The following is a 27,181-nucleotide window of genomic DNA, read 5'->3' on the forward strand; positions in this document are numbered from 1 at the left end:
ACAAAAGCTGAGAAAAACGGTTGGGGAATTTGTCAAGTGTTGTCACTCTAGAATAATGCTGCTTAGCGTCTGATAGGTGTAATCAAGAGTTGAGATTTCTATGGAGGGGGATTAATCAATTTGCTCACTAGTGAATGCAAGTCCGTGATATCACTTCTTCATGGGGTTTAAGAATGGAAATAAGATTTGATCTGTCAAATTGCAGGAGGCCCTGACGTTATCAATAGGCGTTTTTATCTGTACATTTAAGCCATTTGTTATAAATAAATTTGTCCTAATGTTGGTGGCTACAGACCTCATTTTTTGGTAACGATTAAGCTGATAAAAAGTATTCCCTAAGCTTACTTAATTCAGGTAGTGCCTCTTACATAATTTAGAAGAGGAAAACTACCCTGAAAAGACACGTTTATAGCAGTCGTAAAAAGATAATCATTTGCGGAAAAAAACAAACGACAAGATATTTCTGGTTTGTTTGGTCTGAGGCCGGCCAGCCTTCTTTTCTCCTCATCTGTGTTTCAGAGGAGGTGGAAGGTACTGAAAATCGTACGCAGATTGCTGCTGCGTGAGGAGTTTGGAAGGGAACTGTGCACCCCCCCCCCCCCCAGCCCCCGAGAAATTCACTCTCACAGTGAACTTCCCTTTTTTTGGGGTGCCTGGCTGGCTCAGTTGGGGGAGTGTGCAGCTCTTGACCTCAGGGTTGTGAGTTCGAGCCCCACGTTGGGGGTGGAGATTGCTTAAAAATAATAAAATCTTAAAAAACCAAAACCAAACCAAAGTGAACTTACTTGTTTTGAACAGGACGTAAAATCCACAAATGATCGGTTCTTTCCTTACGTTAACGTAACAGGTTTCTGAAAACCCTAATTTGAACAACGGGGTTTTTAGGTTTGCACGTGTGAGCGCTAAGGATTTTAGGGCCTCTTTGAGTGCTGTAACTGTGTGAGTTACGGAAGACCTCCAGGTGGGGGGTTCGGTGTGGTGTGTGATCCTCATTCACCTTCGTCCGTGTCCGTGTGCAAGTGTCAGGTATGAAACGATGCTCCTGGCCACCGCCTAGTAATTACCACATTAACTCGTTTTCACAGGTTACTTGGAATAATTCTGGAACCTAGAATTTCTCCCCAGAATTAGGTTTTCATTGTGCTGATTTGAAAGAGAGTAGTTGATCTCTCCATTGACAAAATGAAACCTCTCCATTTTTCTTATAGAAGGGGGAACAATTGCATAACTTAGATTTTGGCCTTCAGGGCTCAGTATGGTTTTTAGGACAGCAGCGCAGGGACCTTTTCCTTTTGGGTGACGGTTAGTCTGTTTGCTGAGAACAGTTACGGTAAAGGCCGCCTCCTGGGAAGCGGCGTAGGACCTCGGAGACAGGAAGTCCCAGCCGTGACTGTGTGACCAGGGGTCTCGGGGTTTCCCTTTACAAAATGAGGATCATAGTTACCTTGGAGGGAGGATTGATGGAAAACCGCGTGCAGACCCTAGTCCGCTTGTCGCATCGCAGACCCTCCCGAGAGGGGGACGTGGTAACGCCTTGCAAGTTTCTGTTACAAAGTGTATGGTGCCATTCGTGGCTACCGAAGGTGTGCAGAATTGCCCCGAATATGAGCGACTCCAGAGCTGACCCGGGGCTTCCTCCGACTTTCCAGTAAACGGTTGATGGGAGCAGTGTTTCTGAAAAGCTGGGCAGTCGTCATGATCCCTGCCTGAGCATGCCCCCTTCCGTGTGCGTCGTTGACTGAGCAAGTGACTGTGTCCACCCGCTCTGTCCCCTCTTGGAGGGTGCCATGGGGCCCCGGTTCCGGTGACCGCGATCGGGACAGCAGTGGCCACTACTGCTGTGAAGAAGCACGGAGCAGTGACTGGCCTGGGGAGTGCGGGGCGGGGGAGCGGGGTGCTCCAAGCAGGGAGAAGGACAGAGACCCCGTGCCTGTGCCTGTGAGTTTGTGTCCTGGGGCCAGAGCCGCAGGTGAGGTGCGGACCCACAGAAAAGGCGTCCCTCTTCTCAGGTGATTTCTTAGGAGACCCGAAATGAGGTCTTTACACCACGTGGGACCCCTTTTCTTTACGTCGGAAGCCGTCGTTCTCCACTCTATAGAAGGAGAGTTTTCTCCTTGCAGATGAGGAGAGGAGAGGCTTTTGTGATACCTGTTTTCTCGCAGCTTTGGGGTCAAGCCTGCTTTAAAATGTAAACTTCTCTTGAAAATGAAAGTTTAGAACTTTGGTTTTCAGGGGTTTTATCTGACATTAACATCTCCTCTTACGATGTATTGCCACCATTCTCTCAGCCAAAGTAGCAACGAAAATAATTTTGGTTATTTGGAGTGTTTCTTGATTAAGTGTTTATGTTCTCAGTTCCCAGTTTAAAAATCACCAGATCACTAGCATTCTGTATTTATCATCCAAATACTTACACATACCATCTATCTTAAAATAGGCAATTATAATATCTTGCTTTCAGTGTAAGCTTCTCTTTTTAATTTAAAGTTTACTATCTGGATGGTCTTGTTTTTAAGTTTTGGATTGCTGAAGAAAAAAATTACGACAATATTCATTCTTCTTGTCCATCGTATAGACATCGTTCCTTTTAGGCCACGTGTACCGGCTCACTATCTAGTCTCCAATGTGGCGTAATATTTCCCGATGCACAAAAATAGTACTACTGACCTGAAGGCTGGCCTTTTGGTATCGTAGTCACATGTGGTCAGTGCCTGTGATCGACAGCGGCTGTAGCCTCGCATTCTGATGTCATCATCCTTTTTACGTAGCACGTTGAGAACCGCATGGTAAAGTATGATTTGCCGTTTATTGATTTATTCAGTAGCCATCTCAGTACCTTCAGTGCGCACCAGACGTTCGGCTTGGTGAGCAAAGCAGACTTACGGGGTCTAAACCCCCGGTTTCTTCAGATGCTTGCGAGGGAGTGGGTGCTCTGGGCATCCTCGAACTTTTACCTTGCCGGGTGAACTTACGGGGAGCTTATTCAGTTCCCTGAAGTCCGTGCGGCGGAAAGCTGTCCCGTACAGCTGGCCGGTACCGGTCCGCTTCTGCACGCGGCCAAACGGGTGGGAGGGGGGGACTCGGCCGGTAGACCGTGGTGCCGCTGAGCCGTGCGGAGGATCTGGCGGGCCGGCCCCGTGTGCACCTAGCACGCAGCCTCTTGTGGGGCCTGGGCTCCGCCTGAAGCGTCTGCTCGTGTGACAGGGAGAGATGTCCGTGAGGCCCGTACAGCTGAACACACGCGTAGGAGATACACGAGTCTCGCGCTAACACAATTCCGGGACGTCAGAGAAATTAGTAAATGATGGACCGTTGGCTCTTACGAGAGATGAGGATGTGGTACGTATGTATACTCATGAGACTCTCAGCGTTTTACTATAGAAAAATTCAACACCTACGAAACTAGAGAGAGGTCACATAGCTCTTTAAGGCAGAGACTGAGACACTGCGCGCGTGGGCTAGGTCACGCCCGGTCCCCCGGCTGGGGCGCCGGCTCGCTCCTTGGCTGGAAGGCCTGTGGAGAAGCTCTAGGAAATGCAGACCAGCAGCTTAAATGTCTGTGTGGATCGCGGTCTTGCAAAACGGCCTGCCTTCCGCGCACGGCTTCCATTTTTTTCACTTGGGGACGTTCCTCTGCAAGGTCGGCGTGACCCTCAGCTGGCACCGGCAGTGCTCTTGGTAGAGGCACAGGGTCGCAGAACGTCGGGAGCACCCCTCTGGTTCAGCCTTTCCCAGCCTGAGCCGGACAGCCGTCGTCACCCAGGAGCCCTTAAAATAGGCCGGTGTCTGGGTCCCAGCTCCGCAGGGTCCGGTTGGATGGTTCTGGACTAAAGCCCGAGATGGCCCAGATTTGAACCGTCCCCAGGTGACGAGTACGGAAATTGCGTGTCCCCGACTGGTCTGCGGCAGCGTGAGCAGGAGCCCCGAGGAGAAGGCGCGCCGTGTCCTCGTCAGCAGGCACGACGTGCGCTGCCCGCCTGTAGCGGACGCCCGTCCCGGGCCGACAGCGCGTCCGGCCGGCCCCAGCGTGTCGCGGGTCTCGGGTCTCCCATCACCGTCGCGTCTCCCGCCCGTGCGCCCCGCACGTTACCGCCTTCCGCCGGGACAGCCGGCCTCGCGTTCCTGGGGCGAGAGCTGCTTGGTCGTGGCGCGCGGTCCCCTTTCTGTGTGGGCGCATCCGGTCCGCTGACGTCTGGTGGGGTCCTCGCGCACGCGCGTGGGGTCTCCTGCGGCTCTCTTCTCCCCCGGTGCCTTCGGCTTTTCTCTCGGGGACGTGCCAGCCTCCGAGGAGGCGCGGGAAGGTGCCTCGTCCTCCGCTGTCTTCCGGGAGAGGTGGTGTCACGGGCTGCCTTCTTCCTGAGGTAGGGACCGGGCTCACCAGTGAGTGCCTGTGGATTTTCCTTTGCGGGAGGGTTGGCATTACCAGTTCCATGTCGCCTCGGACTTTCGGGTCGTCTCGCTTCTCGAATCCGTTTTCGGCGTTTCTGACGCCATCCGTCCGTCTCGCCTCAGTGGCCTGACTTGGCGTAAAGTTTCTCATGATGTCCGCCTTTGCTTCTGCCGGGCCAGTGAGGTGAGTGGCTCTCTGCTCCTGAGTTTGGTGGTTTGTGCCCTGTCTCCCGTCTTGATCAGCCATCAGTTTCGTTGATCTCAAAAATGCAACTTTTGGTTTCAGTGATTTTTCTCTATTGTTTTTCTGTGTGTTATGCCATTGCTTTTTGCTCTGAGCTCACCGTTTCCTTCATTGTATTTTGGACTTGATTTCCTTTTTTCCTGTAGCTTCTTGAGATAAAAGCTCAGGTTATTGATTTCAGATTTCTTTTCCTTTCTGATGTAACTGCTTTAGTTGCACTGTATTTTTATTCAGAATTTTTTTGGATCAGTTTTTTATTCCTATTTCATTTCTCAGCCTGGCTTCCCAGGGGTCAACCCTGTTGTCGCATAGCTTCGTGGTCGGCCAGTCAGTCATTCAGGAAGAGATTGGCCAGTGGGCCATGAGTGGGGGCGGCACTTGCCCGAGCCCACGTCAGCTCGTCCTTCCTGCCCGCCTCTCGGGCCCCGGCGCCCTCGGAGCGCACCGACCTAGGCCTTCAAGAGCCCTTGCGTTTCCGGGATCTCTCATTACATTTCTCCGATTACTGGCTGGTCTGCTGTCATTCCAGAAGGGACCAGGGCTGACAGATTGGTGGGCGTGCCCCGTTCCCTTCCCTCCAAGTTTTGCTGACGGTGCTGCTGTGGTTCCCGGGCCTGTGGGCCACTCCAGGTCTGCCCTGTGAGCTAAGGCGGGGGGAGGGGGGCGGGGCGAGGGGAGGTCCTGTGACTGTCACCGAGCAAAGACTGCCGGGCCCCACTCTGTCTTGTTTCACTTTTGTCAATTCCAGGGACCTGAGGTGCTTGTTCTGGGCGGTTTTGTCCAGTTACAGATTTGTCTTGGGGAAGGAGGTTGGCCGGTGTCTTCATGCCGCCATAGCTAGAAGCCCTGCCACGTGTGACGTTTCTCCTCTCGTCTTTCATGGGGCCCGATTACCTTGGGCGGTTTTTACAAAATCTCATCTGCACCTATCTCGCTCGAGCCCCTGTCCCTTCGCTTTATTCCATTCAACTGGCCCTAAGAGAGAAGTTCAAAATTTTTTTTTTTTAAATTATTTATTATGAGAGCGAGCTAGCATGAGTGGGGGAGGGGCGGAGAGAGAGGGAGAGAGAGAGAATCCCAAGCAGGTTCTGCGCCACCAGCACAGAGCCTGACGCGGGGCTCGAACCCGTGAAACTGTGGGATCATGACCTGAGCCGAAACCAGAGTCGGATGCCTACCCGACTGAGCCACCCAGGCGCCCCAAAGATAAGTTTAGAGGGGGGAGAGAGAGAGAGAGAGAGAGAGAGAGAGAGAGAGACATGTAGAACGCAGGGACTGCAGCTGAGCTGACTTCCCAGGTCCTTCCGGAAGCACCGGGTGGCCAAGCAGTGTACGGGGGCAGGTGTGCTGGCCACAGGCCGCTGCGCCCCTGGTGATCGGAGTGGTAGAGCCTCGCACCGATAGAAGTCTGAATTCTACTTTTCACATTCGAGCGTCCATTTCTGCTAAGATTCCGTCATTGAGCAGCTCAAGGTGGGGTTTCCTTGCCGTCCACACTTCCCTTCCTGGCCACCAGCCACTCTGTAGGAGACACGCTGCACTTCATACTGAGCGTAGCTGATAGGCACCATCCAGAGGTATTTTTTATGCCGCCGGGTGGTATCCTGAACGTAAGTACTGCAGCGTAAATGTGTTAAATAGCAAATATTCGACGGAGACCGTTTTAAAGCTCTAATGGGCTTCGTTAAACGACTCTTGAGTTGGGCAGCGCCTCATCCGGCAAAGCAGAGAGGCTCCCAGGGGGTGTACAAGAGGGAAGGTCTTCTTAGAAGGAGGGTGGAGCAAGAGGGTTACTGCTCAGGCTGGTGGCTTTCCCTTAGGAGTCTTCCCGTGCCAGTGACCTCACCTTCCTCTGGGGGAGAGGGGCCCTTGTGGCCTGCTCTTTAGCCCTGATGGAAAATTCCTGATGCACCAGTTAAGACTGCATTTCTCAAGAAGGTTGAAACTGCAGTTAGATTAGGGAGTGAGCCCTGGTTTGGGAACTCGGTGTGAGTGACACCGTTTTGGGCCTGTGGTTTTCTTTTTAACAAATATCACCATTTTGAAGGTCAAGAAACGAGGGAGCATTAGTAAAACTCAGAAGGTTAGATTTCTGGTTCTTGTGAAGCTCTCACTAGGGCCCACGCGTCCCTCTGTGTGCGAGGCCAGGGGAGGTGCGGGTGTTGGGGGCGGGGGGGACCGGGGGCCAGTGCTCTGTCCCCAGGGGAGGGTGGGCGCTGGGCCACAGCCAGTGAGGTACGTGCCGAGGACAGGGGACGGTCCACTTGTCTTTGGTCTAAAGACAGGGTAAAAGTTTAAAACCACTGCCTGTGCAGACTGCCCATATTTTAATAACAATGCCTTTGGAAATGGTAAATGTATGTTGAGTATGAGGTATTTTTAAGGTTAAGCACTATTGTGCTGAACGAAACAGCACATAGTGTAATCACAGACCTCTTGAGTGTGTACAGTAATTAAAGATCTGCGTGTTATAAGTTTCAGAAATATGATTAAAACCCAAACACTGTCAGATGAGAAATTTCCTCAGTGGCTGTAGTGAAATGACAGGTTTGGTTTCCCGCTCGTTTGAAACGGTTTTGCTCTCGGTTGAGGCTAGCAGAGGCGGACTTCCCCGCCGCTGGGGAGGGCCTCCTGGCCACACACGTACTGACCAGCACGCTGCCTTGTTTCAGCAGGGAGGAGAGAGCGACGGCTTTTTTCACCCCGAGGGCCAGCCCCAGCGGCTCCCGCAGCCCCCAGAAGCCAGACAGCCGCCCGCCCGCAAGGTGACGCTGACCAAGGGGGCCCCCCAGCAGCCCCAGCACCCACCGGTGGGGGCCCACGTGCACCCGGCCGGCCCTCCGGGCATCAAGAGCATCCAGGGAGTCCATCCTGCCAAGAAGGTACTGCCTGTGACCTAGGCTGCGCCCCGGGAGCGTGGCCGTCCCGCCGGTTCGAACGGTCCACGTTTGGACGGTTCTCAGATAGGGGTGCCCAGTGCACGGGAGGGGGGTGCAGATACATCAGTAAGCGAGCCGTCATTTCCTTCGTTCTGGCTTTGAAAGCTCATGTGTTCACAGGAGCACTTGTCCTCTTCTGACTTTAAGGGGACAGCTCGGGGAAAGTCCCTGCAACCGGGGGTGTGGTTTTCTGTGGCTCTGACCCCTGTGTCCGCAGACCGCAGTCCAGTACGATTCCTTCCCCTCTTACCGGCTCTCCACACTCCGCAGACAGAGAGCCGGGCATCTGCTCACACACCTCCTTCTCGTTAGCCCAGTGCACGAGTGGGAAAGTGAGGCCTCGGTGGGGGGGGGGGGGGGGGACCCGACCTGAAGAAGGTGGCCCTGACCCTGGTTCTGACACACACTGTTGGACAGGAGGTGAGGACATCTGATACGCCTTCGGGGCAGGGGTGGGAGTGAATGTTCTCCTTTTGTGCACTGAGTCTAAAATCTTCCCTAGGAGAAGAGTGTCCGCCTTGTCCTGTCCTGTCCCCATGGTAGGGTGCCCTCCCTTGGATGGTAGGGGAGCTGTCTCTAGCTTCCCCAAAGCCTGACAGTAAAGTCCCCTCTCTCCTCCCTTTTGGTGCATAAGCCAGATGCCCCTCGAATGATGAAGTTATGTGAGGGAGGAAGCAGGGCAACAATACCTGCTTTGGGTTTCTTCTAGAAAGCTCCAGAGTCCACTAGCTCATCTATCTGTTTGTCTTGCTGCCGACCCAGGTAGTGATAGCGTCAACATGAAGGCCGTTCTGGGTCTGTTACCTTGTCTGCGTTATCTCGTAAGCACCCTGTGATGTAGGAGCAAATAAGATTATTCCCTTTGCAACAGAAGACGTGTGCAGACATGAAGTCTTCTCTTCGGTCTTGGAAGGTCGCTCCAGTCTAAACTGGCTTCGGTCAGGTGCAGTCCCGGGATCCAGGAGGAGAGGGGCCTTAGAGGCCCCGTCCCCCACGTACGCGTGCGCTTGAGTGAGCCCTCGAGTTTCTTTGTCTGAAACCTCTGTCTGCTCTGCTGTGAAGGGAGGACAGTAGCGTGTCCTGGCTCATTTGGGCTCTTGGGTGGATTTCGTGAGAAGATGGTTATAAAAAGCATGGTGCCTGGTGGATCAGTAAGGTATTTTGCTGATGTTATAATTTGTCATTTTTTAAAACGTTTACTTATTTTGAGAGAGCACACAGGGGTGCGCGAGCGGGGGAGCACCAGAGAGAGAGAGAGAATCCCGAGCAGACTTCACGCTCGGCGCGTGGTCTGACTCGGGGCTCGATACCACGAGGCGTGAGATCACGGCACGAGCCGAAGTCAAGAGTCGGACCACCAGTTTGTTCTCCACAGTTAAGAGTCTGGGGGTATTTGGTCTCTTTTTTTTCTTTGTTTCGACTTGTTTTTTAAATTCCACATCTGAACGAAATTGAATGGTGTTTGTCTTTCTTCGACTTGCTTCACTTAGCAGAATACTCTCTAGCTCCATCCATGTTGTTGCAGATGGCAAGGTTTCATTCCTTTTGATGCCCGAGTAATATTCCGTGGTACGTGTATACACCACACGTTCTTTACCCGTTACTTGGGCTGCTGCCACAGTCCAGCTGTTGCGAACAAGGCTGCAGTAATAAACATTGGGGTGCGTGTAGCCCCTCGAGTTAGTGTTTTTGTGTTCTTCGGGTAAATACCCAGTAGTGCTAAATCCTAAGGTCGTTCTACTTTAACTTCTTGAGGACCCTCCGTACTGCTCTCCACGGTGGCTGCAGCGGTTTGCATGCCCACCGACAGTGCACGAGGGTTTCTTTTACTCCGCGTCCTCGCCAACACCCGTCGTTGCTTGAGGTTTTTTTCTTTAGCCATCGGACAGGTGTGAGGTCGCGTCTCATTGTGGGTTTGATTTGTATTTCCCTGATGGTGAGTGACATTGAGCATCTTTTCGTGTGTATGTCATCTTTGGAGAAATGTCTGCTCGTGTCTTGTGTCTTTTTTAATTGCGTGATTTGTTTTTTGGGTGTGGAGTTGTATCAGTTCCTTATATATTTTGGATGCTAACCCTTTATCAGGTAAGTCATTTGCAAATATCTTCTCCCATTCTGTAGGTTGCCTTTTTAGTTTTATTGATTGTTTCCTTCGCTGTGCAGAAAAATTGTATTTTGATGTAGTCCCAATAGTTTATTTTTGCTTTTGTTTCCCTTGACTCAGGAGACCTATCTAGAAAGATGTTGTTATGGCCGATGTCCGAGAATTACTGTCTGCGCTCTCTTGAAGGATTTTTATGGTTTCGGGTCTCACGTTCAGGTCCTTAGTCCGTTTGGAGTTTATTGTCGTGTGTGGTGTAAGAACATGGTCCAGTTTCAATCTTCTGCATGTGGCTGTCCGGTTTTCCCAGCGCCATTTGTTGAAGAGACTGTCTTTTCCCCATTGTATTTTCTTTCCTGCTTTGTCGAAGATGAGTTGACCATATACTTGCGGGTTTATTTCTGGATTTTCTTTTCTGTTCCATTGATCTGTGTGTCTGTTTTTGTGCCAGTGCTTCGGTGTTTTGATGACTACAGCTTTGGAGTGAATCTTGAAATCTGGGCTTATGATACCTCCTCCAGCTTTGCTTTTCCTTCTCAAGGTTGCTTTGGCTGTTTGGGGGTCTTTGGAGGTTCTGTACAAATTTTAGGATTGTTTGTCCTAGTTCTGTGACAGATGCTGTTGGTTTTTCCACAGGGATTGCATTAACTGTGTAGATTGCTTTGGGTGGTGTAGAGTCTTGAACCATGCTTGTCCTTCCAGCCCATGAGCGTGGGATATCTTGTTTCTTTGTGTCTCTGGTTTCTTTATCAGTTTTAAGGTTTTCAGACCACGTGTCCTTCATCTCTTTGTTAGCTTTATTCCTGGGTCATCATTTCTGGCGCAGCTGTAAATGGGACTGATTCCTTCATTTCTCTTTCTACCGCTTCATTATTGGTGAACAGAAATGCAGCAGATTTCTGCACGTTGATTTTGTATCCGTCGACTTTGCCGAACTCATTTATCAGGTCCAGCAGTTTTTTGGTGGAGTCTTTCGGGTTTTCCATGGAGAGTGTCATGTCATCTGCAGATAGTGAGTTTGACTTCTCTCTCAACCGATTTGGATGCCTTTTATTTGTGTTGTCTGATAGCTGTGGCCAGGACCTCCAGTACTATGTTGAATAACAGTGGAGAGTGGACATCCCTGTCTTGTTCTTGACCTTGGGGGAAAGGCTCCCACCAATTTCCTGTTGACGGTGATGTCAGCTGTGGGGTTTTGATATAAGGCGTTTATTATGTTGAGGTTTGTTCCCTCTAAACATACCCTAAACAGGGTTGTGTTGAGGGTTTTTATCGTAAATGGATGTTGTACTTTGTCACATGCTTTGTCTGCATCTGTTGAAGTGATCGTATGGTTTGCATCCTTTCTCTTGTTGGTGTGATTTACGTGCAGCCTTCGATGTGTGTTTTCCAGTGTGACTCTGAAATATCCTTTTGTACTTTTCAAACACTCACTTCACGGGAGGACGTTCACCGCCGTCTGCAGAGTGTTAAGAAATGTGGTTTGGGATGCATTTACCTTCTTTTCTGGCCTTTTCTATGATGGGACAGGGGGTCATTTTTGCTCCTTTGTACCCAGACTCTAGGGCAGAATTTGGGGAGGCTGTCTGGAAGCCCTGGTACTGTTCAGTCCCACCCAGCCACCTGCATTTCACTGCTGCCCTGAATGGGAGACGCTTCATCGAATTCTCTAGCTGGAAAACAGCAGAGGGGCGCCTGGGGGGCTCAGTCGGTTGAGCGTCTGACTTCAGCTCAGCTCGTGATCTCATGGTTCGTGGGTTCAAGCCCCGCGTCGGGCTCTGTACTGACAGCTCGGAGCCTGGATCCTGCTTGGAATCCTCTGTCTCCTTTTCTCTCTGCCCCTCCCCCTGTTCTTGCTCTTTCTCTCTTTCAAAAATAAACATTAAAAAAAAAAAAAAATGAAAAAGAAAATACCAGAAAGATCAGCTGTCTCCTCTTACTTAAAAGGCCTTGGAATCGTTGGAATAGTGGTTTTGAACCCTTGGCAACTTAAAAAACTGCCAAGGCCTGGGCCCTTCTGTAGACACGTGACGACTTAACGTGGGTGGGAGCGAGCGCGCGGGCATTGCTGTGGCTTGGATTTTTTTTTGGTGTTTGTCGTAAAAGCTGTGTAGACGATTGTGATGTGCAGCAGCTGGGAAGCGACCCCTGCTGACTCTCGCTGGCCCCCTGCCACAGAACCCGCCTTTCGGGTTCTCGGGGTGGTGCCACACGTAGTCCCGAGGGGACTTGGGGGGCATAACGTGGCTTGTGGTGGCACCAGTCCCCACTGGCGTGGCCTGGAGTACACTGGGAGAAATTTGGGCTCTTGGGCTGTTACGACTAGGCCCAGATAAGTGTCTCAACCCCTCTGATCTTGCTGCTTTGTGTCCAGCACGGTGGCTACACAGGAAGTTACCCACCCGTGCTTGCTGCCGAGATGGGGTCGGACTTAGATGCTCCCGTTTTCTTCCTTTGCCTCCAGCCAGATCTGCTGGGTATTCTTTCAGTTAGACATTGAACCCCGCGGATAGTGGATGAAAACCACAGAAAATCCTGTAGCTCGTGGTGTATTTTAATGGGTTCCGAGTTGTTTGCTCACTTTTATAATCCTAGTAGCTATCAAAAACAACAGACCAGAGCTTAGAAGTCAAACAGTTAACTCTTGTCGTTGGCAGGTTGTCATGCACGGGAGAGGCCGAGGAGTGGCGGGGGCTGTGGGCCGGGGCCGCCTGATGCCAAACAAGCAGAACCTCCGGGTGGTGGAGTGTAAGCCGCAGCCCTGCGTCGTGTCTGTTGAAGGGCTCTCTTCGTCCACCACTGACGCCCAGCTGAAGAACCTACTGATGTCAGTCGGACCCATCCAGGTGGGTGTCCTGGGGCCTCTCCCAGGACTCCGATTCCCTTTGTGTTGGTTACTTCGTGTTAAAATAATACGTTTGAAAAGACACACACCTGTTTCATCCATTTTGCATACTTGAGATCTGAACTTTTGCCGTAGATTATTTGGCAGTTTTCAGGTGCTCCGTCATGGAATTTAGGAAATAATTTTGCCAGCTGAACAAATTATCTTCTGGAATTCTTCTGTTATCCTAACATTCACGTATGCTCCTGAACATATATACTTTTTGTTCTGTCACACACTTGTGTTTATGATATTTAGAAATTTTTAAAGCGTTTAACCTTCCTGACCTTGATTTCCAGAAATAGCGCATGTGTTAACAGCTGTGAAACTTGTTTTAGATTTTATGAACGTGAAATAACGTAGACTATATTTTGATCTCGTTATTTTATATTTTTTTTAATCGTTTGTTTCTTTAGAAAGATCGGGGGTGGGGGGACGGAGAGAGAGGGCGAGAGAGGATCCCAAGCAGGCTCCACCCTGTCAGCACAGAGCCCTGATGCGGGGCTTGACCTCACAAACCATGAGATCGTGACCTGAGCTGAGATCAAGAGTCGGATGCTCAACAGACTGAGTCACCCGGGTGCCCCAGTCTCTTTAAAGTAAGTCCGTTCTAAATGCTTTAAAGTTCCTGCTGAGCCGGTTGCAGATAGGTCTCCGGTTGTGCTGTAAACCGAATTCTCCATTCAGATCCCTGATCTCTGCTGCTTCTACTCGAGGCCTGCGGGTAAACCAGCAGAGAAGTGGGTTGACCTGGTTTTCCTTCGGCCGAGGGTTTCCAGAGCCCTGTATCGGACCTTTCCCACCAGCGCCTCCCCTCCCCCCAGCAGGCGCCATTGGCACCACGTCAGACCCCGCGCAGGCAGGACGTAGGGCGTGAATGTCGGGTTTCTGCATACTTGCTTTCAGGATATGTTCCAGTCTCTTGCTGCGTGAGCGAGCGGGGGGACGTTTTCAGACTAGAGGTGATACGAATAATTTTCAGCAGGTCTTAAGTGTCTGATGTTGAGAATTATTAAACGTGAGGAGTAGGTGAAAGCCCTTCCGGAAAGCACCCTGTTCTTGAGGTATCACGACTTCCACCGTCACCTGGGGATTTCCAGTGTTTGTTTGTGTGTCGTAGTGGAACGTGAGCCAGGAACTCGGGCTTCTGTTTGCAGTGCCGTCCTTCCTCCGCCGTGCGGCCAGAGACCCTTGTCACTTACCGGAGGCGTCAGCACTGCGCTCATGGATGGTCCTTCCAGACCGTTAATGACTGATTTGCAGGAACGGACCGACCGGAGAGTTCAGATGCACGAAAATGTGCTTAAGCTGGTGTGAGGCTCTCCCACCAATGGTGGGTGGTTGAGAATTTGGGGTCCAGGTGCAGGGTCAGGCAGGGAGTCCAGATGTAACAGAGCAGAGCCTAACCTGTGGGATCTGAGGGCCGGCGTTGTCCGGGAGGCTCGAGCTGCGGTCTCGCTGCCCCGGTCTCCGCGTGGGCCGGGAGTGATGGCCCTGTGCGCTCCATGTGTGCCCATCAGCATTTGTGGCTCTGCTTCCTCACACGGAGTCTCGATCGTTCTCTGGAGTGTCCTTGACTAGGATGTGGTTTTCAGGACCCATGTCTGAGCAGTGGTGCTATTTGCCTCTCCTCACGCTGAAGGGGCGGGGGGGGGGGGGGCGGTGGCTGCACCGCAAAAATCAGCTTGGAGCTGATCTGCATTTGGGTCTTATAGTCTCTCGAATGGATTTTTTTTTCTGTTCTGAAAAGGATTCGAGATGATTATGTTACGAAGTTTGATTGTGGGAAGTAAAGCCAGACCAAAACGGCGTTGGATTATTTGATGCCTTGTTTTAATTCGAAAGTTAGAGAAGTAGGAAGACGAGAGTGAACTTTCTAGGTTACGTCAGTCACTCTTAACAGTGGGGTCTCCGGAAGGTGAAGCCCCCGGTGCCCCTGGGAACTGGCTGTGGCAGCCTGGGCTTCGCACCCGCATGAGGCCCATCCCTTCCCCTGGGGACCAAAGCCGGGTGCCCTCCTCTTGCTCGTCTCTGTCCCAGAGGATGCTTTTGAGTGGGCCTGTACGACGTTTAGATACCACGTTCACAGAATGCCAAGTTTCTTACTGAAAAACTAGTATAACAAGCATCTGCCGGTGTTCGGTGGCTAAAGAACGATACTGATAAGTATACATTTTAAGAAGATGTTTGTAACGAGAACTGGTTATGGTTTAAACTTGGGTGGGATGGCGTCAGGTAGCCCCGGCCTCCTGTGGTCCTGACGGGAGAAGCTTCTGTGTGCGGTGGACTGTGGTGCCACCTCGCGTCCACTCGGTGTAATAGCAGGTGGTGCTGTCTAGAGTAGGAAGGTCCCCTGTTTCTCTGGGCTTTTAAATTAGACTCCTAACCGCATGTGACCTCTGCTCCTTGAGCTGTGGAATCCGAGAGGCTTTCTCAGTGTGGCTCTCGGATTAGCATGTTACTCCCTTCAGTGGTACTCACAAGGCTCTCTAGAAAGTCCGTTTTAAAGACCGTAATCAACTCGCTATTTCCAGAATGAGGAACAACGTGCAGATCTTGTAGAAGCGTGACAACCGGAAGGCAGCAGTGGCGTGGGAAGTGCGGTAGCGGGTCCCAGAATCTTGGGGGAGGTGGCGCGTGGCAGCCACAGCCGCAGCATTCCACTCGTGAGCGGGTCCGAGAGACGCGTCTGCCTGGACCCCAGCCCCCGCGAGAAGGGAGCCCGGTCACTGCCAGGCACGCGTGCCCCGTGGGCTGGCGGACACACGTTCCTGCAGCAGTGACCCTGACCTCCCACTCTGTCCTGAGAAACGGAAGCCAAGGTAGCTCTAGATCAGGAAGTAAGGTAGTTAGGACCTCCGTGGCTTTTTTGGGTAATTGCTTTTAGTTCCCCGTTTGCTAGATTGTGCCTCAAATTGTGCTAAGAAGAAAGATTCATTACCCCGTAAGTAAACGTCATGGTGTAAAAACACAAAAGCAGTTTCCTCACAAAGGCACGAGGTTTGAGATCGCTCAGTGAGAGTATGACTGTCCCCTGTCGTGACCCTCCCTGAGGATGAGGCCGGCCAGCGCTGGCTCGTGCCCACACGTACCCGGCACCGCGCCGTCTCCACCGCCTCCGTCACTCCCGTGTCCTGGCGGTGCCCCGGCTGGGGCCAGAGGGGGAGCGCGAGCCATGGGTGTCCCTTGCGGCACAGCCGGGCTGTTAGCGGGGCTCTCTTCTTCGTCTCGAGTCTAGGCCTTTCTGTCGGGCTCTCCCCACCCGCCGCCTTGTAACTCTCCCGGTGCCCCGGCCTGAGCAGGCTGGAGGAGACGCATGGCCTCCTCGTCCCCCACGGGGTGGCAGGTGCAAGGGGTGTCTGCCTGCCCCCAGACGCTGCGCTTCGGGGCGGCGGGTGTCGCAGGCCGGCGTGGCTGAGCCCCCGTGGGCGGTCGTGCGAGAGCGTGAGCCGCTGTGAAGGAGCGTCCTGTTCCGACCCGGCCGCAAGGCCCGGCTGGTGTAGCCAACAGAGTTGGAATCTCAGGTCGGTGGTTCTGAAGTTCAGGACATCGGGGGAGAAGACACGGGTGTGACCACGTGATCTGAAGCCACGATGGAAAGACTGCTTACTAGGTCCAGAGAACGCAGCCAGCAGTAATGCCCACGGAAAGAGGACTTCGGGATGGCAGTGTGACGGCACTGGGGCTCTCGGGGGGCCAGCGGGAGGGAAGCCGGCCAGTGCGGGGAGCGGCGGGGGTCTCAGCACGGAGAGCGGGCACGCAGGGCCCTGGGGAAAAGCGCAGCGCGGGCACTGGACCGAACCCGCGGCGGCAGGTGCAGCCGTGAGAGGGTCCTGCGAGGAGCTGGGTGTCGGGCCTGCCGTGTGGCGCACGCTTCCATCGTTGCTGCCGTTTGCCCCTTGGGGCCCCTGTGCCTTGTGGGGACACCGGTCTGCCGCCGACCGGGGGCTCTGGGACCTGCCTCAGCGGGGCCACCCCGGCCCTGTGAGTCACGGCTATGGTGGGGCCTGTGGGGACGCGCTCCTCGTGACCTGTCGGTGGGGCTGCTCTCAGGTAGCACCACTGTGTCTAAAATTGACCGTCCTGTTCTTGGCAGAAGGCACCTCCCGCGGGTGCTAAGAGCGACCGGCCGGAGGGGCGGGACGCCGACACAGACCTTCGGGGCTACGCAACCCTATTGGCGTCCCCGTGACATTCTGGTTGATCTGAGCTGGCGTCCCCGCGACGTGCTAGTTGATCTGAGCCCGTGGGAGAAGAGGCAGGGTGCCGTGCACACGGACATCCTCCCCGGATGAGACCGCGGGCTGTCGGAGGCCGGGCCGGAGGGGGCTGCAGGGCGTCCGAGCAGGCGGCTCGCAGCCGAGGGTTTCGTCTTGCGTTTTGCTACGGGGAGGAGCGCGGTCACTCACCGTCAGGACGTGCGGGTGTCTCCCCTCTGAAAACGGAAGCGCGTCAGGCCGGAAGTTGGTGCCTTGGCCTTGCCCTCTGCGTGCCAGGGGGGCGCCTGCGGGAGAGGCAGCCGCGGCAGCAGAGCGAGCGTGGGCCCCGAGACGCGGTGCAGCTTCCGGCTTGCTCTGGCCCAGCCGGTGTCTGTGCGGGGCTGTGCCGCTAGCTCGTGCGAGTGCGGCTCTGCACCGTGGAAGCCGGGGAGCACGAGGCTTCCGGCTTCCAGCTTCGGCGCACAGTGCCCACCCCTCTGCTCCCAGTAACGAAACCCTGGAGTTCTCGTTCTCGTTGCGGGGTAGGGACAGTTTCTGCAATTCAGTCTTCTGCCTAGAAGACATCGTTTGGTTTTTTGGAAGAAGGTACGAAAATGTAAATAAAGGACATAACCAGGAAGATTTTAGCGTGTTCTCATCGCTGGTGTTGAGTGCTTGAGCTCCAGGCCTTTCCCCGTGAGGAATTGGCACGGGGAAGTTTCCCCGTGAGGAGTTGCCGTCTCGTCCGGCACCTCCTCAGACCGAGGTCTAAACTGCTTAGGTCCCAGTAAGTTCTGTTGCATCAGGCGTTTTACCGTTTTATGTGGTAAGTGGTAAAAATGAAGCTTCGTGCCTTCATTTCACATTGCGAAGTCACCCAGAGGAAATCGCCCTAGATACCTGGAAACCTGTTTTTCTAAAAACAAACAAACAGAAAAAACCGTGGTATTTTCAGAAACCCACATTCCATCTGTGAATTGTACAGTATGAATAATTATCTGCGGTAGCATCAGCAATTAGTTTTTTCCTGTCTGTTCCTAAAGAACACGTCGTATTTTTAGACGAGGTAGATTTGGGGAAGTTGTTGGGATTCTTGCCTGAGGTCCGCCGCGGTGCCGGCAGCAGCCACCAGGGGGCGCGCACTAGCGAGCGGCGTGGCTGCGGGGCTGAAGGTGGGGGGGGGGGGGGCGGACAGGACCAGAGAGCGGGGCCTGGCAGCGGGCCCCCTGCGGGTGCCCAGGGCTGCCTGTGCTCTGAGCGGATGCTTTGGAACCCATCGCAGGGTGCGGCACAGAACAGGCACGAGCGGGTGGAGGAGGCTGGCAGCTCGGGAGAGAAAGTGGGTCTCTGTGCAGGACTTGTAGGGAGTCCCCCGGGCCAGAGGGGCCACAGTGCCGAGCGCGTCTCCAGGGAAGAGAAGTCACCTGCGTTCGTTCCAGACCAACTACGGCGTTTTGCCGGTGCTCTTAACCCTAGGTGGAACCCTCTAGAAAGCCCTGCTTCTGCTTTTATACCCCAGATGAGAGCAGTCTCGTGTTGTCCCGAGCTTGCCGCCTGTGCTCCTGCTGGGTTGGGGGTCCCCACCACGCGCTTGCTGCTCCTCGGCCGCGTGGTCCGCGTGCTCACCTTCCCACCATGTCATTTGGAGACTTGAGACCGTTCATTTCTTTGTAAACACTGAAAGGTGACTTTTGGGAAAGTGGGTGTTCCATAGAGCTCTCCTAGTTGTGTTGACTGATAGATGTCGTGTGGGTATTAAAACGGAGACTTCTCACTTCGCGTACGGTATACCTTTTTGAGTGTTTTTGTGTTCCCACCGTAGATCTTTGATAAGTGCTTTACAATTAAACAGCCACATATGCCGCCACTTTTCAGGGTCCCGTGCCTCCGTCAGCTGTGTTTTCCGGCTGTCCTACTTCGCTAGACAGCATCTAGACACGGTGGGTGGCGGCCCCCGCGTCGTGTCCTGCTGTGAGCGGGGTCCCGCCTTGGCCGCTACGCGCCTCGCTCTCGGCAGAGGCTGCAGCCTGCACGGCGCCCGGACAGTGTGCAGGACTGTGTGCGGCACCGCAGGCTTGAGAACGATCGGGCCCTTGAGAGCGGGACCGGCTGAGAGACCACACAGGTCTCCTCCTCTGACCTGGGCCTCCCAGATCCTCAGATCCTAAACCCCAAGGCCTCAGGGCAAGCTGGGGGACCACGTGTGAGTCCCCTCTGTCCAGCACCTTCCTTTCAGACGTGTAAGATTCTCTCTTCACTCGATGGATCCTTTCTGTCTTCTTCACGAAAGGGTGTGGTTTTCAGCGCAAAGAGAAGTGGCCTCTGGAATGGTTGCCTTGGCTCCAAAGGTTTCATTTAAGATGTCACTTAGTAATCGAGTGTCTGAGTACAAAATGTGATCAGACCGTGCTGACAGCCGCCACTGGCGAAGCTGTCCCTTGCTGTGGGTAGCTGGAGGTGTGAAAGCCTCCTTGGTTTACCCCAGTGGTAATTGTGGGGTCCCGCTGCAAAACAGCAGTTTCCTCCTGTGATGTAATATTGCTTTTTTAAAAAAAAAATCAGTGAGGGTCCCATAGAAAATTGTGTGGCAGGAAGGTGTGCAAACGGGGGGTGACTCTCCAGAAGTGTGTGTCATTGGGCCTCACAGGGAGGGTTGAGGGAGAAGATTGAGTGACTCATGTGGCCGGATGATGCCAGATCCTGACACCAGGCTGGGGGGTGGCGGGGGGGTACACTCATGGGAATGGCTTTTGGGGACAGATTCTCTGGATCACGGAGGAAAAATTGCTGGGGAGATAGTTTCCTTTAGTGACCCAAGTGTCAGCCTGGACTCGTATTTTGTATTAAAGCTGACGTATAAATATGCTGGGTTTTGTTTTCAGCGTATACGACGTGATATTGAAGTGTTTCTCAGGGCGCCTGGGTGGCTCAGCGGGTTGAGCATCTATCTCTTGATTTGGGTTCAGTCCATGATCTCAGGGCTGTGGGATCAGGTCCCGCCTCTGGCTTGTGCCAAGCGTGGAGTCTGCTCAAGATTCTTTCTCCCTCTGCCCCTCTCCCCCCTCTCACTCTCTAAAATTAAAAAAAAAAAAAAAAATTTTTTTTTTAATATTTCTCTGTTTTCTTCCCTCTAGAGTTTACAGATGCTTCCCCAGCAACGGAAAGCCATAGCTAAGTTCAAGGAACCGGCTCATGCGTTAGCATTTCAGCAGAAATTCCACAGGTAGCCTGTATATTCCGTGGTCGGGGTGACGGTGGGAGCGGGCGGGAGAGCCTCCCCGCTGTGGTTTGCTCTCCAGCAAAGCAGCCGTGGTTTCACACGTGTGCGCGCCCACCTGCCGTGGTAGAAACGCGCCGGTAATGCGTGCCGAGAGCAGACAGCGTGCCCTTCCCCTCGTGCAGTGTGGGGCATTGGCTCCCGGGTTTGGCGTTGATCTCTGTCTGCGTTTTCATGGAGTTGTCATCCGTCGGGACCTACCATCGTAGTTTTCCCATACCTTGGTGACCTGACCGCTCATCTGTGGAGTTCGGTCGGCGTTGACTATTTCTTTCCCTCTCCGCAGGCACATGATAGATTTGTCCCACATAAACGTGGCCCTGATTGTTGAGTGATCTCTAGCAGGAGACGCTGACCCGACACGGAACACTCGCTGTGGGATTTCTTCAGGGAAGCCGCGGCGCACACCCCCACGAGCACGGCCTCTCCGCGCACAGTCTTGCGTAACTGTTGTCGGGAGAGCGGCCGGCCCGGCGTGGACTCCAGCAGAGCCGGACTTGGGGACGTGGCGGCCTGGGCTCCGGTGTTACACGCTCCCCGTTCTGTTGTCACCACAGAGAACTACACTTTCCGGTTTCTTTTGTTTTCAAAGTGCTTACGATGCATGTAGCCCTTGTTCTTCGTGATCGTGCTGTGTGACCGATCACAGTGACTTAGGTTCAGGAAGGGACGTTAGCGCCACAAATTCTGAGTAGTTTCCACAGCAAAGAACACTTGATAATGGTTGCACCCATCTTCAGTGCAGGCTAGACAAGGGTCTTCCCAGCCGAGCGGAACCGAGCTGTCCTCTCAGCCCTCACGAGGCTCTTGGAAGCACGTAGATTAAAATTTGGGTGATGGTGACGGGCAGCCGCGTGTCCTGGCAAGCAGGACGTGAGGGCGGTTGGGAGCGATGCCCATTGTGTGGCGGATTCTGCTTCTTGTAAATACTCCAGAAGCACCAGCTGCGTGTTCCTAGTTGCGGAGGGGACTCCCCACCCCTCTGTCCACTCTTCCCCAGTAAGGCAGCAGTCCTGGCAGGCCCCGCCGTGTCTCCCTGGGCCTAGAGAGGGCGCCTGTGGCGCCGTCACCCTGCAGCCCTTCCGGAGCCCTGCCAGGTGGGTCGTGTTGCACATCTACCCCGCGAGGCAGAGGCAGGGGGACTCGGCCCGGCCCCGTGTGGTTTGTTCCTCTTTGTAAATGTGGCCCGAAGCAGCATATTCGTGTCCCTGGCTCTGTGACATACAACATTCTTCGGGAACTTGGTTATCATTGCTCTGATTAACTTTTTTTTTTTTTTTTTTTTTTTTTTTTTTTTTTTTTTGAAGGACTTTTGAGTAGGGCTGTGCTGCCCTTGAGCAGAGCCAGGAGCAAGGTGGCCTATGTGCTGGCGAGTTGCCCCTCGTGGGGTGTGGTGTGAGGGATGGCTGTCCTCCCCAGACCGTGCAGCCCAAAGTGAAATTGAAATGTGTTCATGTGGCCCCGAACCTGCTTGAGGAGTTCTGGGTAGGCTCGTTTAGGTGAGACTCTTCCTTCCCGTAAAGCAACGTTTAGTACAGTTCATTCCGGTCAAGTCTTTAAAAAAGTGCCTTATTGTATTTCTGCTCAAGAACGAGTTTCACCGTTTGGGGTTTATACTAACGTGGACCTGAACTGTTTGAGCAAGTAACAGATACTAAGGCATACTCAGACTTTTTAGCTGTGTTTTATACCTAAGATTTCACGGCAGGTTTACTAGTAGAATTAGAGGAAATAGGAGCCTGCCGCCTCCAGATGCCACCGGTCAGCCCTGCGGGGACCAGCTCGAAGCCCCGGAGCCCCCGCCGCCAGGCACCCTCCCTCCTCTGAGCCTTCGCGCGGGGCCTGGGACCCAGGCCGCGTGAGCCTGTGTCGTGTTTGCACAGGTGAAATTTTATATTTTTGCAACTTCAGTTGCCCGAACTGGAGGGGAGCGTTCAGACCCCGTGAGGCTTTCTGTGGCGAGGGTTCTAAGTGGCATCCCGCGGTAGGAGGAGGCCTGGAGGATGAAGGTGGGTGTTGGCGGCTGCTTTTCAGAAGGTGTAGGTGCCAGGAAGCGAACGGGCGCTCCCAGGGTGCACCCCCCAGCTGAGGCGCCTGGCCGCCTTGTTCCAGAAAGCCCCTGACTCAGCTGCGCCAGGCCTGCCGTGGTGCTCCAGGGGAGGGTCCGCACAGTCCGTGCCCTGTCCCTACCCTCGGTCGACACGCACGTCCTGTCCGCTGTTGTCACAGGGAGAGACGGATGTGTTCGTGTGTTTAAAAGCGTAGTTTATTTGGCTCAGTCCACAGAGAGCTGCGTTGAAGCAACGAGCTTGACAGCCTGCTAGTTACGACACATCCAGACCCCTTGCCGGTGCCGGGCAGTGGGAAGGCTCTCAGTTGACGGACTTGCTTTTTATCACCAAGAACCAACTGATGCAATAAAATGAGCTTAACAATTTTTTACCATTTCCTGAAATAGTCTGAGTGTGCCGTATCGTCTCTGGAAAGTAGGCACATGACAAAGAGCTTTTTCCCTAGTTAGTGATGAGAAGTCATCAGTCCTGCGTGGGCACCGCTGTTCAAGACCTGGTGGTGACATTAAGGTCTGCTTTCGGCCTCGTCCGAGGACGATACGGGCGCCATGGGACATGTGTGTCTGTTAACTGTCTACACACGTGAGCCTTCTCTTGATGTGGTGTTCTTGAAAGCCTTTGGCCACGGGGAGCTGGGCCTTCGTAAAGCCCTGGTTAGAATGGCCCCGTGCGCCCGGCCGTTGGCAGTGGCCGCAGTTAGTGCCGGCCGGCCCGGAGCAGAGGCTTGGTTTCCTTAAAGGGAGCTGCGGAAGGGAAAGAGGCAGAATTAGAAAGTAACGTTATTTCCATTCTCGGTGCGCTTTTCGCGGTGAAATCAGACCACCGTAAGCCGAACCCTTTTGGAAGATCTGTTGCAACCATTATCTTTGTTCTTTATTTATCATGCATTTAAAATGACATGCAGAAGCATTTAACATACTATGTAAATATGGACCTTTTAAAATTAAAATGTTAATTGGAAACGCTTTCAATTCAGCAACAATCTTAGCTATTTGTTAGTTCTTTTGTGTTGTCTTATCACAGTTAAATGGAGACCGTTCCATAATTGTTGATGTGTCTGTGTGTAAATCCGATTTTTATAAAGATGGTAGTTAAGTCAATACATGTATCCCGACCTGTGTATTATTTGTTTCCAAATTCGAGAAGCTGAAAGTCAGTAAATACCGATATATCGCGTGAGGTAAATATAACAGGTGATTGTGTGGAGCCAAGGTACCTTTTCTTTTTACATTGTCTTGTTTTGATTTTGTGCTGTAACATAAGATCACTTAGCCGCTTGTCTGAGCATAACCTTGCATTACCGTTGGTCTGGCCACTTTTGTTAAGTCCTTATACTGATAATTCTAAGGGAGAAACCCTGTCTCTTTTTACCAGAACAAATGTTGAGGGTCCCCCCTCTTTCTGGACAGGCAGCGTCCTATGTAGGTGTCTGTGCCCTTCCCAGTGGGGAGCGGGCAGGGTGGCGGGGGGGGGAGGGGCTTCATCATAACTACTTTTTATTTGAGTCGTTCTTCTCTTGATTTGTAACAGCCCTGGATAAACCATTGTTTACGCCTGGTTCTGTAGCGTTGCTAAGTTGTGACAGAGCTTGGATCCTGCGCCCAGGGGGCTTTTTTCAAAGAGCGTTTTGCTTAATTTGTAAACGGAAGACTGTTGCTGGAGGAGATTGGGAGAGGTGTCTCGGGTGGAGGGGAGAGGGGAGCAGGGGGGCCTGGGACCGGGGAGAGGAGAATTTTGCAGAATGAAGGAGTTGTACTAAGTATCATGAACTTCTCACACACTGACTCTTTTCAGAGGAGTCAGCTGGTCGAGCCGAGAAGCACGCGGGAGGGTGGGCTCGTGGACGGCTCTCGCCGGGGGGACAGGAGGGCACCCGCCCCACAGGGAGGTCACCTTTCCGCGGGAGGGCCTTGAGCCCTTCCTCAGGAGGGGCCCCGCGGAGGTACAGAGATGCCCCGAGGCAGGGCCTGGCTCAGAGGGGCTGTTTGCAGAACCTGTCACTTCCGTTCTTGTTTTCTTAAATTTTCTTTCGGCTTGTTGTGGTTTTTTGTTTCGTTCTTTTCTTTTTTTTTTCTTTTTTTCTTTTTTTGCTGTCGTTGTTTTTAATTTCTTTGTTATTTAATTGAAGGTAAGCTCCACGCGCTTCTAGACCACTGGACTGGCAGGGACCCTGTCGCGGGCGGTTGGGTTCTGGTGGAGGTCTGGTGCCGAATGCCCGGCGCGCTCCCCGCTCGGTTCCCTAGAGAGCCCGCGTGTCCGGCTGTCAAGAAATGCATCCCCAGTCGGGCCGGTGCTGCCCTCAGCAGATGGCTCTGGGCTCCTTTGCTGTCACACTGGCCTGCTCAGAGTCATTTTTAATTTCCCCTCCCTTCCCGCCTGTAGGGTTGTTCTGGCTTTACATATTCACTGTTAGACCTGATTTTATTTCCCTGTAGTCAGGTTGAGGGGCCCCCCCCCCCCCCCGCCTTGTCTGTTTATTTGGTGTTGGGGGTGGGGGGCTTGTGAAAGGTCGCCTTGGTTCTTTACCAATTTTTAAGAGACCTTGCTCTAAAAGGGAATCCCTGACGGGTGGGGCGGATGATCGCTGCGGGCTGGGGAGACAGCCCTGTCCCCCCGTGAAGGAAGCCACAGGAGCTGAGATCGCTTAGGGGAGAGTGTAGGTATTTTACTGTATTTAATGAGCATTTCAATTAACCTTTTCACCTATTTTTAAAACTTGTGAATGGAGTGTTATTTTGGACACTGGTAAATATGAACTCTCCAAAGGCGGTTAGCCTTGATTTACTGCTAAATCCTAAGGATTATTGTGTAAGGTTTTTTTGCAACCTATTTAATCTTCATCATTTAAAGCGCCCGTGGTTTTGTGTCCTAGAACCAAAGCAGAACTCGCTGATTCATATTGGATCCCAGGTATACCTTCTTCTGGTAGCGTATGGTTGGGAAGGATCATTGGTTTTACACGCTGTAACCTGCCTTTTCTAGAGAATGTTTTCAAAACTCTTAACTCTCTCTCCCCTGTGCCGGGTTCTGCTAGGAAGGCTTCTCGTCAGGACAGGCAGGTAGAGCAGGCGTCTTCAGTGAGGACTTTTTTCCCTTTTATTTCTGACCAACTAAAATGTAAAAAGACCGTGTTGGTGTTTTGCTGTGTTTTATTTTACTAATTTTAAAACGTACCTAGAAAAATACAGGCCCTTTAAAAAGAAACAACGTAGTCTTTAACTTCTGAGTACGTTGCACAGACTGGACAGGTACGCTATTTTTTAATATATTCTGTACTTAGTAGTTTTGTATACTCTAGAGAGTAGACCTTGGCGTTCTTGTAGCATGGTTTCTTTTCAACTACTTTTTATCTTAAGGGCACACGTAGTGGAAGCTGATTTTTAAAGGTCTGTTTACATTTTATACACTCTGCAGCGTTGTCTTAGACCCTACGGTTTAGGGGTTTCTAACACACACAGCGCACTCACACCCGCAGCCGAAGAGCTAGTGAAGAGCTAGTGATCGTTTGGTTTTTTTGTAATTGGTCTTTGCTTTTCGCAGGCATGGGGGCCAGGAGTGCTTTTCCTCTGTGAGGATTCTAACTCTCCGTCTTCGCCTTTAATCCCACCGTTTAATTTTCAGGTTCGACAGCAGCCCAGCCCGCAGCCTTTGCATTCCGAGCGGGTTTCCTGTGTGGGGCGTCTCCGTCCTTTTGTGGCGTTGCCGCCCCCCCCACCCCCTCCCCGGGGGCTCCGGAGCAGCGGCCTCCTGCCTGCCCCACCCCCACCCCCCTTTCCTGTTCTCTTGCACCTTCCTCGCCCAAACCCATCTAGCAGCCACCACAGGGAGCTTCTTCCCCATTCTGGAAAATCACTTTCTCCGCCTTCCTCCTCTCTGGATCTCCTCACCCTCCTCCTACCCACCTGCCTTTGGCCACGGACCTGTCCTTTGCCGACGGTGCTCTATTCTTACTCCTCTGTCTGCTCTTAACATTTAGAATTCCTCCTTGGGGGCGGGGGTGCGAGGCGGCCGTGAACATTCTTGCACGGCGTTTGCATTCGACTGCGTCACCCCCTTTGCTTTGACAGGTCTTCACTCCCGCTTTGTTCCTGCAGGTCTCTGCTGGAGAGAATAACGTCCGGATTCTGTTACTTTGCAGTGTGACCTTGCGGGAGCGTGTGGCGCCCCGCGATGCCCGCGGGGAGCGTGCGATTAACCACCCCTTTGTTTTCACCCTGCTTTTACAGGACCTCTTGTGCATGAGTCAGTGTTAGTTGTAGCGCGCCCATTTTTCCACTGGAAGCGGCGGCCCGTTTGACCCCGTGTCACTGCTCCCGCTGTGATCCTTCCTAACCGTAATGCGCACGCGCTGCCGAGCTGGCCCGCGCCAGCTCCCGGGTGGAGCCTGACGCTGTGTCTGTTGGGAGTGCGTTGGGAGTTCAGAGACCGGCACGCGACCGAGTTGCTTCCCTGTGGGTTGGCCTGCCTCACGTGTTCTGCCCAACACTGCACTTGCCCTTGTGGGGAAGGACGTCGCCTCGCTTTGCCCCGTCTCGCTGTGCGCTGATCACTGTGACGCTTTATCAGGAATCTGTGAGGAACACTGGTGACATGGTTGGAAAAATGTATTGTGTGTATCATTTGTGTGACTCCGTACGGAGGCGTGTCTCGAACTGTGTTGTAATTTGAAAGATGTGTTAATAAACTGCCTTGCGGCCTCTGCTTTGGTGCTCCGGTGTCTCCTTTGCCTCGCCGCCCGCGCCTGGTCCGTGCCGCGTCCCAGCCGTGCGGACAGCCAGCCTGCGGCCCCCCCGCGGGAGACCGGGCTGGTGTTTCCCCCGAGGACTGGGGGTGTCCCCAGCGGCCCCCCCCTCGCCCCTCACCCCTGCCACGCGCGCCCCCTCTGCTGCAGGCATCGGCTGGGAAACGGGATCTTGCCAGCGGACCCACAGGAGGGTCCGAGGGTCCGGCTTGTCCTCACCCCACACTCTGTGGTCCGCAGGAGTCGGAACAGACTCGACAAAAACAAACAGCTTGTTTGGCTCTATTGGAAGTTTGGAAGGGGGGGTGTTTTCTTTTTACGTTTTTCAAAAAAAG

At 53.1% G+C, this 27,181-nt stretch overlaps 1 protein-coding gene across 4 annotated transcripts in view; it reads left to right on the forward strand.

Annotated features, from left to right (window-relative positions):
• Positions 1-26,812, forward strand: part of RBM33 (RNA binding motif protein 33) — a 138,935-nt gene extending 112,123 nt beyond the window's left edge. For 2 of the 4 annotated variants that reach the window (XM_030308887.1, XM_030308890.1), the window contains 4 exons: positions 7,306-7,515; positions 12,331-12,519; positions 19,891-19,979; positions 20,320-26,806. In XM_030308887.1, coding sequence (XP_030164747.1) covers positions 7,306-7,515; positions 12,331-12,519; positions 19,891-19,979; positions 20,320-20,368 — 537 coding nt within the window. In that variant the 3' untranslated portion in view covers positions 20,369-26,806. Of the gene's footprint in view, positions 1-7,305; positions 7,516-12,330; positions 12,520-19,890; positions 19,980-20,319 lie in introns of all 4 variants that reach the window. The other 2 variants (XM_030308888.1, XM_030308889.1) reach the window with 2 other exon arrangements.
• The last annotated feature ends 369 nt before the right edge of the window (positions 26,813-27,181 follow it).

The sequence above is a fragment of the Lynx canadensis genome, chromosome A2, assembly GCF_007474595.2.
Source record: "Lynx canadensis isolate LIC74 chromosome A2, mLynCan4.pri.v2, whole genome shotgun sequence".
NCBI lineage: Eukaryota > Metazoa > Chordata > Mammalia > Carnivora > Felidae > Lynx > Lynx canadensis.